General features: G+C 46.1%; 1 protein-coding gene across 1 annotated transcript in view; it reads right to left on the bottom strand.

Moving 5' to 3' along the window:
* LOC134745345 (cohesin subunit SA-2) overlaps nucleotides 1-10552 on the bottom strand; it is a 38009-nt gene extending 27457 nt beyond the window's left edge. The window contains exons 1-14 of the mRNA XM_063679366.1: nucleotides 9879-10552; nucleotides 9378-9548; nucleotides 8359-8563; nucleotides 7402-7529; nucleotides 7186-7283; nucleotides 6315-6438; nucleotides 5613-5791; nucleotides 4922-5144; nucleotides 4162-4345; nucleotides 3353-3573; nucleotides 2694-2912; nucleotides 2153-2311; nucleotides 1089-1184; nucleotides 804-935 (exon numbers count right to left, since the gene is read on the bottom strand). Coding sequence (XP_063535436.1) covers nucleotides 804-935; nucleotides 1089-1184; nucleotides 2153-2311; nucleotides 2694-2912; nucleotides 3353-3573; nucleotides 4162-4345; nucleotides 4922-5144; nucleotides 5613-5791; nucleotides 6315-6438; nucleotides 7186-7283; nucleotides 7402-7529; nucleotides 8359-8563; nucleotides 9378-9548; nucleotides 9879-10364 — 2625 coding nt within the window. The 5' untranslated portion in view covers nucleotides 10365-10552. The remainder of the gene's footprint in view (nucleotides 1-803; nucleotides 936-1088; nucleotides 1185-2152; nucleotides 2312-2693; nucleotides 2913-3352; nucleotides 3574-4161; nucleotides 4346-4921; nucleotides 5145-5612; nucleotides 5792-6314; nucleotides 6439-7185; nucleotides 7284-7401; nucleotides 7530-8358; nucleotides 8564-9377; nucleotides 9549-9878) is intronic.
* Between the last annotated feature and the right edge of the window lie 47 nt (nucleotides 10553-10599).

Genomic DNA, 10599 nt, shown 5'->3' on the forward strand with positions numbered 1-10599 from the left:
GCCCCGGCCCCGGCGCCGCGCTCCTCCAGCTCGTGCAGCGCCCACAGCATAGAGTACGGCATATAGCCTACCTCCTCCCGTAGTTGCGGCTCGACGCCCCTCGCCACGATGTCCTTGCACAGGCTGGCGTACTGGTGCAGCCGCTCCCGCAGCGCCGCCGCGCCCGCCTCCACGCTGCCCCCCGCCCCGGCCCCGGCGCCGCGCTCCTCCAGCTCGTGCAGCGCCCACAGCATAGAGTACGGCATATAGCCTACCTCCTCCCGTAGTTGCGGCTCGACGCCCCTCGCCACGATGTCCTTGCACAGGCTGGCGTACTGGTGCAGCCGCTCCCGCAGCGCCGCCGCGCCCGCCTCCACGCTGCCCCCCGCCCCGGCCCCGGCGCCGCGCTCCTCCAGCTCGTGCAGCGCCCACAGCATAGAGTACGGCATATAGCCTACCTCCTCCCGTAGTTGCGGCTCGACGCCCCTCGCCACGATGTCCTTGCACAGGCTGGCGTACTGGTGCAGCCGCTCCCGCAGCGCCGCCGCGCCCGCCTCCACGCTGCCCCCCGCCCCGGCCCCGGCGCCGCGCTCCTCCAGCTCGTGCAGCGCCCACAGCATAGAGTACGGCATATAGCCTACCTCCTCCCGTAGTTGCGGCTCGACGCCCCTCGCCACGATGTCCTTGCACAGGCTGGCGTACTGGTGCAGCCGCTCCCGCAGCGCCGCCGCGCCCGCCTCCACGCTGCCCCCCGCCCCGGCCCCGGCGCCGCGCTCCTCCAGCTCGTGCAGCGCCCACAGCATAGAGTACGGCATATAGCCTACCTCCTCCCGTAGTTGCGGCTCGACGCCCCTCGCCACGATGTCCTTGCACAGGCTGGCGTACTGGTGCAGCCGCTCCCGCAGCGCCGCCGCGCCCGCCTCCACGCTGCCCCCCGCCCCGGCCCCGGCGCCGCGCTCCTCCAGCTCGTGCAGCGCCCACAGCATAGAGTACGGCATATAGCCTACCTCCTCCCGTAGTTGCGGCTCGACGCCCCTCGCCACGATGTCCTTGCACAGGCTGGCGTACTGGTGCAGCCGCTCCCGCAGCGCCGCCGCGCCCGCCTCCACGCTGCCCCCCGCCCCGGCCCCGGCGCCGCGCTCCTCCAGCTCGTGCAGCGACCACAGCACCGAGTAGAACAGACACCGCACCACGTACACCAGCGCCTGATAAACAAGTGCAGGGTTAAAGTAACTGCCAGGTTAAGAAAAACCGGCCAAGTGCGAGTCCGACTCGCGCACGAAAGTTTCCGTACCATTACGCAAAAAACAGCAAAAAAATCACGTTTGTTGTATGGGAGCCCCACTTAAATATTTATTTTATTCTGTCTTTAGTATTTGTTGTTATAGCGGCAACAGAAATACCTCCTGTGACACTGAAAAATTACCTGTGACGCTGTCTAGCTATCACGGTTCATGAGATGCAGCCTGATGACAGACGGACGAACAGCGAAGTCTTAGTAATAAGGTCCCGTTTTTACCCTATGGGTTCGGAACCCTAAAAAAACCATGTGGCCATATGACACAAGTTCTGTCCTATTGATTGCTAGCTCATAAGTAGTAAAAACGCCATCTTTCAATTGTGTAGCAGCATGTCAAAATTGTCATTCATAATCAAATTTAATGTTTTCAATCTTACTTTTCTACTTACTAAACTATATCGACTGAAACAAAGACCCAAAATCATAGCTGCATTAAGTGTGAATACGGGAATATGAGAGGGTAAAGCGTATTTTTAACCCTAAAAAACATGACAAAAAATCGATTTCCTTATCGATTTTTTCAATATTTGAAACCAGAAAAAAATATTCGAAAAACTTTGCGGGTTTGCCATGCAAGAATCATCCTTCAGTTTACATGATCCCTTGATAGTCTGTGCGGAAAGAGGAGGTCGTATGTAAGGGAGCTCAGCTTCACAACTCTTCTCTTTCCGCACACTTTCTACCTAAATACCTTGTAACCACGTAATATTTTCACATTGACATAGCTTAAGCGCCGTACTGAACTGACAATAGCCTGTGGTAAAAATGAGTGCAGCTAATCCTAATGTTGCCACACGCTTCACACGTCACGTACGTCACATTTCTAGAGTATTGGTTTTTCTGTACTTGTAACTTTAAATGTAAATCACAAACCTGAGCTGGCATCTCATTGGGCTTAAGGCACTTGGGTAGATCTTCGAAGAGGGAGTCCCAAATATTGGTGTTGTTCAGATCGTGGCACATGTACATAATTGACACCTTGCGCAGTGAATTCACTACGTTAAACGTCTCGTCCGCATCTGGCTCTTCACCCTGAAAAGAGGTTACTTATAATTTTATTAGGCAATAGCCTCGGCTCGCAACTTTATCCCTGAAGAAGGCTAAACACATGTCATGCTAAACAATATAACGAAGGCCTCCAGGGCCGCTAAATGATTCGGAAAGGAGGGAAGTGACAACATAGCTTCGTTAGAGTTTACGTTAAATTTCTCAGGCCAGATAGTTCTGACGGGTAGCCTGGGGGTTATGGCGTAAGCCGCAAATACTGAAGACGCTGGTTTGTATCCAGATTGGGCCCTTGTATGGAGGACTTTGACTTCGAGGACTTTGGCCTCGATCTGCGCGCCGACGATTTTTTTTAATTGTACGAATAGCCGTTAGATTATTGCTAACAGTAACCAGCAGTGTAACTCACCCCTTGCTGTAACGAGCGGTACTCGTCGATAGCCTCCTTGTATCTGTTGACGCACATGTCCGTGATGGTCGCTCTGGCGACGGCGCACTGCCTGGCCGCGGCGCCTTCGGCCTCGCAGAGGTACTCGAGAGTGCGGCCGGCGGTCTCCAGGACTTCGGCCTCGGTCTGTGCGCCCACGATGTCCTTAAGACGTGCAAGCAGCTCGCGGAGCGCCGTTTCCTGTTGTTACGATGAGCAGTGTTTAGAGTTACCGCGATTGTGGATTGGTTACTACGGTAAACGGTTGAGAACATGACCTGTTGAAAACACGATGTAGAATGGTCTACGCCTGTACAGTCATAAGCTTTCTAATTATGGAGAATATTGTAAAATCAAATAATTTTAAAACCTCAAGAATAGTCTTTAGCAAACCACACACAGGCCTCCAAACATTTCTCGACTTCACAACAGTTAAAAACGTCATTATTTTGTGGTCTTCATCAGCAGTTCCACTTCCGACGGTGCGTTTCGAGATATCTTGAAGTGGTCCCACGATTCCATCGTCAGATTTCGATTAATGACAATGGATCCAATCGAAAGGGTATCAAAAATCTTCTTTTAAAATTCGGGGAGTAACGAAAATCCTGACAAATCGAGTTCTAACAACCACTAGTTTTTACCTGTCTAGCCGTGCAGTAGAGCGACCGCTCAAAGTGCGTAGGAATAGCGACCAAGTTGGCCAGCTTCTCCGCGTCGGCGCCGAACTTGTCGAGCAGCGCGGGCAGCACGGCGATGAAGTGCTGCGTGAGGCGCGCGCGGTCGTCCGCCACGGCCTTGGCTTGCTCCTTGCTGGGCGCTGCCGAGTGCTTGCGCGCCGCCCCGCGCCCGACTGGAGGCTCGCCTGTACATATACATACGTAACTAGTCAGCTAACTTTACACAGATCCTGGCTATTGCTCAAATAAGTTTTTACGTTACGCCCGAGATAAACGTAGCGTTAGGTGCCGATCCGCACGGCGAACGATTGGCACGAGCGATTTTCTAGCGGCGCGGCTCGGCTAGCCATCCGCGGTCTAGATAGATGCACGCCTTACCTGTTATAGTTTCTAAATAGTGACAAGTCTAGTGATAACTAAATGGTTTCTAAATGCAACCCACCAGCGTCTCCTTTTATTCGTGTACGTGGTTAGCCGGGTCCACACAGAGCGAGAATACGCGCGAGGCGATTTCCTTGCGCACAAAACGGCCAGTGTAGACGACGTAGATGTGCCTCGCGCACGCCGCCTCAGCCGAGGCAAATCTACACTGGCCGTTTTGTGCGCGAGAAAATTGCCTCGCGCGTAGGCTCGCTCTGTGTGGACCCGGCTATTCCCTCGCCGCATTCGCTCGATTCGGTTCCGCTCGTGGTTTCTACCTTCTACATACTATATGGCCAATGATTATTTTAATCGTAGTACAGCGAGTTCGCTATTTTACAACGCATACTGACCTGAAGCAGCCTGCCGTACACAGCAAACCATCAGTTCTATTAGTGAGGACTCTTGCCGGTTGTCAAGGGCTTCTTCTCCGGGACCGGGCTCTTCTAGCAGTAGGTCTGTCATGCATTCCCAGTCCTTCATCATCGGGTTAGACTCGATCAACGAGTCTACCAGGTACGCGCCGTGCTCGTGTAACTGAAAGAATATTCACTTTAAATACTTTTTTATGATATACCTAGAAAGCAAACATGTAGATGAATCGCTCGATAGTAAGCAATACTTTTTTGGATTGAAAAGTAGAGTTTTTTTACATTACGTAAAAATTCAAATCAGCTAGCTAGAGGCGGGTCGCATCTTACTAGAGTTAAAGGGATTGGAAAATTCCATACAGCAGTTACACTTATTTTTATAGCAGCGCCTCCACCGATGCCTCTGCCAATTAAATAAGAATTGTAACTCAATTCAATTTAGTTTAACTTTATTAAGGCGTGTTGGCCAGCTAACATGAATTGTTCATATAAGGATTCTTAATCGTGAAAGTATCACAAAAGTCGCATGTTATTTTTATATTAGTCGTTCACCTCAGATTCAATGAAGAACTGCACTAAATACCGGATAAGCGGCGTATTAGACAGGCGTCTCGGCGCGGAACAGTCTCACGTCGTAGAGGAACTTCGATGAGTACACTAGCTCGTACAAGTTCTCGCAGTCTTAGTGTGTTAGCACGTCTCGGTGCATCCTGAGAATATCCAGGTCACATTAGCTACTCACTTCAGACTCAATGAAGAACTGCACCAAATCCCTTATAAGCGGCGTATTGGGCAGGCGCTCTTTCCCGCGGCTCGACCTCGGCGGCGTGTCGGGCGGCGGCTCGGCGCGGAACAGGCGCACGTTCAGGAACTCGCCCGCCGCCGCCGCCACCGCGCGGTTCGACGAGTACACCAGCTCGTACACGTTCTCGCAGTCCTTGTCGGTCAGCACGTCCGGGTGCATCCTGAGAATATACCCCGACTTAATTCCCTGTCATTTTTAAAATACACACGGATGATTAAGACGAATTAGCGCGCCATTTGCGGACAACTCGGCTGCTGCAACCGTTTTAATACACGCCATATTAGCAAGTCTTTCGCAAACGGGCGCATTCACGGCGCGGATCGGACGCGTTCTTCAGGTTTGGACGCACGACGCACCTCCGTGCTTTGAAAGTTTTTAGATGGCGATAGGTTTACTTGTTATCTGTGGCAAAAGTTGTTTGCTAGATCAGAAACCTTCAGGAAGCTTGAAACTTTTAAGTTCTTAAGGAAGATTGCCAGTCATTTTTGTAACAAAGAAAAATCGTAACACAACAATCACTGGGCTCATTTACGATGTAAACCGGAAAACGCTAAGTTAAGGATAAAACGGGTAACTAGTAAAAGGTTTATTATATAAAATTAATAGAAAATATGATCAAAAAACTAACTTGAGAATGGCTATAACAAGTCGCACGGCGTGCACGGCCACGTCTGTTTCTTTGTCGAGCGACATAGCGACGATGCGATCTTTGAACTTGCTGGTAAAGAGCTCCAGCTTGCCCTTGAGTTCTTCACACTCGTACAGGGGCTGTAGGGCTTGGAGGCAGCGGAGACGGACTTCGCCCACCTAGAACACAAAGAGACATCCAAATAAACGAGAAACACTAGTGTAGTTAATTCAGTTTTAGTTAGAAGTGAATGGAACAAATGATGTATGCATTAACCTCTCGAGTCCCAGACAATGCTGAAAACCTTGTCTCAGGGGCTTTTAACTTTTCATACATTTTGTATGAAATCGTGTAAGCGATATAATGTCCGCGAGACTCGAAAGCAAAATTATGAAACATAATCAAAAAGGGCACGAATTTCATGTCTATACCCGATGTTTTGTTGAATGCGTAGCCTCTCAATATAGTGCAATTGCAATACCTATACCACAAAAATCCTGATGGCTTTAATGTCAGTAATAGTAAAAGTACTTTTTGTTCATTTATTTTTATTATATAGGTAACTACTCGTAACATAACGGATGAGCAGGATCTCCTGCCACAGGTATTGTATACCTACTAGGAGATCTTTACCATTGTATAATAACCTGTATGTTTTAAAAGAAATAAACATTTTCATTTTCATTCATTCAATAGGCATACCTTGTCATGCAAAGTCCACCCAATGTACTTGAGATAGAGATCGTCGAGGAAATGCGCAGGGAATTTCTCCATCCAGATGCCTATCTCAGCCATCGTGATGGCTCTGATGTCCGGCAATGTGTCTCTGCAAATAACATTATTGTTATAACTTGGAAAAAAAATTAAAATTTGTGAAATCTTAGATCATCTTGTTTCTCTCAAAATTCGTCATAAATGTTATGCCATGGCACTTTTTATGGACGCAATTTGTACAAAATAATAATATTACAATACAAATACTCTTTATTGCACACCAAACTTAACAAAAAAACAATTTCAAAACAAATGGAGAACCTGTACGCAGAAAATTTAAATGAAACTGCAGGCAAAGAAAAATGGAGCGAATTGGAGGAGGCCTCCACTCAAAGAGGGGTCCAAATTAAATTAGTAAATAACATACATAAACTTAACACTTACTACTAGCTATAAGAAAATTACCAACAATATGCAAAAACTTTTGATGTAAAGTTGGAAATTTGGAAATAAAGGCTTTTTTATTTTTATTTTATTTTATTTATTTCACATCTCATTACAGAAAACAATACAAATAATATACAAAAGAAGAGGTTAAACAACAGGCGGTCTTATCGCTAAAAAGCGAATATTGTCTGGCTTCTAGTATTTTTATACTCTGTTTATTAAAAGTAGACTTCCGCTTTTAATACCGATCGATTACAGGCATTTTGTTCTCTTTACCCAGATATAAAAGGCTTTATTTACAGGCATTTATAATAATACGGTATATTGTTCGGGCGCCCTGTTACACCGCAACAGAATGCTATGGCAGAATGGACGAATAGAACTTTAGTGGAAATGACAAATTGTATGTTACCTGTATCTATGCACGAACACGGACTTGAACATGTACGAAAGCATGTTCTTAATCTCCTCCATGTTTTCTTCTAACTCCTGTCGCTTTGCCACAAGCACCTAAGAAACAAAAAAATGTCTTAATTGATTGCCTGTCACCGTCTGAAACCGCTGATCTATGACACTCAGTGCAGTATTTAAATAAAAGAAACAACAGTCAATATATAAAAATACTAACCTCGAGCCTTTCGCTTGCTCGCTTATCACGCGCCTTGAGCCGCTCCGCCTCGTACTGACGTAAGCAGTTGTCGCAGTTCACAGATGTCAGTAAAGCCACGTCCACAAGTGCCGTCATTAGTTTCATCACTGTAACAATATTCATGATTAAGGCTCTTTTTAGTTTATTACACTCCTCATTACACCAAGAGGGAGAATCTGCCTTGTAAAGGTAACATTGATACTTTTCTGTAAGCACCTTTGGAACCAAGCAGTCAGATTATGCTCTCTCTCTCTCTCTCTCTTTAACCTTTTTCTACCCTTTGGGTGTAGGCCTCCTTCATTTTGCGCCATTCGTCACGTCTTGATGTCGTTGTCCCATCGCATCTGGGGTCTACTTTGACGACGCTCTTCCCCCCCCGGTCGCCACTCGAGTAGTCATTTACTCCACGAATCGGTCTTTCGTGCTATATGACCAGCCCAGATTATGCTACGATAAGAGAAAGTACTTCGTTTCCTAATGCAAACTTTAAAAGCATGTACCAAAGATAGATATAACTCCGTAATAGATGGACACAGTCTAAGGAAAAAACGTGCCTCGAAAATCAAGAAAATTTGATTATCGTTCAGAGGGCGCTACTAGCTTAGGCCTACTGTCGTATAGATGGCGTTGACGATTTCGTTTGTTATTTAACAATTTTAACGCATATCAGTGAAAGAACATGGGTCAAAATCATAAAAATAATTAATGCAAATAAAAAAAATCATTTATCCATATTTAAATACATTTTATCGTATTTTGATAAATCTTCATTTTTAGTTTTAAAGTGTGTCGACAGATGGCAGTAAATTTACTGGGGTTACAAAATTTATTATGACAGTACCGCTCTAGTATAAGTTACTCTATGCATGTGCTGACTGAAAGTATTTTTCAAAGTACAGATTTTTATTTTTTTAAGGAAAAAATCATTAAACTTACCTGCAAGTGTAGCAGTGTGTCTGAACGCTCTGACTTGTGAATCAGACAAGCCAGTGAGCAAAGAGATGATGTTATCCATGAGATACTGGTCATAGATGATGGAGTACTGGCACATCTTCACCAGTGTCTGGATGAACTCGCAGAAATTCGCCCGGAACTTCTTCCATGTCTGTCCTGTCATAATTAGAGGATATTCTCCACTTTCCTAGACAAAAAAATGTTGAATTAGAAAATTACAAACCTAACTACATAATACATTAGGTTTAATACAGAACTAGGAACTTTTTGTGTACTTAGTCCAATACAACTGTAGGTATGTTGTAGACTGTACAAAAACATGAAATTAATCCATTCTCTTCTGTTCACCTTTGCCATGCCATCATGACTGAGCATTTGTGATTGCTACATGTGCCATTTTCAATCAAAAGGGTACTTATTGTCAGTTGTCAATAAGGTGCTATTTCCATATGGCATTAATTTGAATCAACATCAACCTTATCGACAAGGAACATCCATGTGACGTAAGCCACAGGGGTTGCTTTCTGCATTGAGCCAAAAGCTCTCTTGACGGTGTCCCACCACTTGGTAGCTATTAGTACCATTTGAGTGTAATCCTATAAATGTTAATGAAATAAAATAGGCTTTTATTTCTGGGTAACAAAAACTTAATCTAGGATTTAAACTTAATTTGTCTATATCGAAAATTACTCCAGAACCCTCCTAAGAGGTATAGGCCTCTTCCAGATTCTTCAATTTTTATCGGTGTTGGGCCCTGCTTCCTGCTACTTTAATTAAGTCATTAGACCAGCGTGCCAATGGCAGTCTTCTCTTCCTTTTTGCATCTGGACCTGTCCAGGCTATCACATGTAAGATCCACCTCTCGCCCTGGAGTCTAGCAACATGGCCAGCCCATCTCCATTTTTGTTTCTGGGCCTAGCTTAGTGCATTTATAATTTTGGTTTTTTCTCTGATTATGGAATGAATTTTCTTATTTTAAGTATACTTAATAATATAATAACCTCATCAAACTCCTGGGTCATCTTCTTGATGATCAGAGTATGGTCCATCTGAGCCATGTCAGGAGTCACCTTCCCCCGACAGCCAGAAGAGTTGATAAAGAACTGCATAAGCTGCACCAGTGCATGCTCACGGTTGCTCTTGTACTGCTCAATCCACAAGTCCACCACTTGCTGCAAAAGTGCAAAATCATATGAACATCTCAACCCAAACTCAATACCAAAGCTATTGTTATAGTAACTTACAAGGACACAGACAATGTATGTACTCAGTCAGTGTACATACTTTTTCTAGTAAGAGTAAACATGAAACCTGGCGTTATGTTTACTCGCTTCTGAACTCATAGTATTTTTCGACAAGGAATAATAATAAACAATGATAGTTACTGTAGTGTATTGAAATATGAGGGTACTTCAACAAATCCAGTCTGGATTTGTCGGGTTCGTAAGCAAATGTGCTCTCCCGAATTTCGGTGATAGTATCGCGATATAATAGTAACTTACGTTGATAGCAGTCTTATTGAAGCGAAGTATATTGTATAGGCTGTTTTCATCATCTCCAGGAAGTAACATTGGTGGAGGTGAATAAGATGGCGGAGGCGGCGCGCCCCGCCCTCGGCCACGACCACGGCCCCCGCGCCCCCGCCGGGGCCGCAGCGGCGGCGGCGGCGGCGACTCCGCTAGCCGCCCTACGTAGCCTCCGTCTCCACCGCGCCCACGGCTTCTTGTGACGCGCTTAGTAGGCGCTGGGGAGGGTGACCGCATATCATCTTCCTCATGATGAGAATCTTCTTCCTCCCGCGGCGGCTCAACGGCAGTCGAGTTCACTACCGTCCCGACGTTGAACCCTGAGTAGTTGACATGGGACGTCTCCGGCTCATGTACAGACTGCCCCCCGTAGTCAGTCATGGGAGTAGCCGGGGTCATGGGATTCACGTACTCCGGTGGAGGATCATCCATCCGGATACGTTTCCCGCCACGGCGATGCATGGTGATGTTGTGCGTTACACCTAACCAAAATTCTTATTACGTGTGGAAATCATTACATGTTACTAAGCATAAACGAACACTGCTCACTTTGACTGGTATTGACCGACCGTATTGAAAATTTTATTGATTTTTGGAAAGAAACAGCAAACGCAGACGCTTTCGCACAAGACAGCCATAACAAAAAAACAAACTCAATTCATAGACAAGAAGACATAAACATTCCACATATTTTTAA

The sequence above is a fragment of the Cydia strobilella genome, chromosome 11 (genome assembly GCF_947568885.1).
Source record: "Cydia strobilella chromosome 11, ilCydStro3.1, whole genome shotgun sequence".
NCBI classification, from domain to species: Eukaryota; Metazoa; Arthropoda; class Insecta; order Lepidoptera; family Tortricidae; genus Cydia; species Cydia strobilella.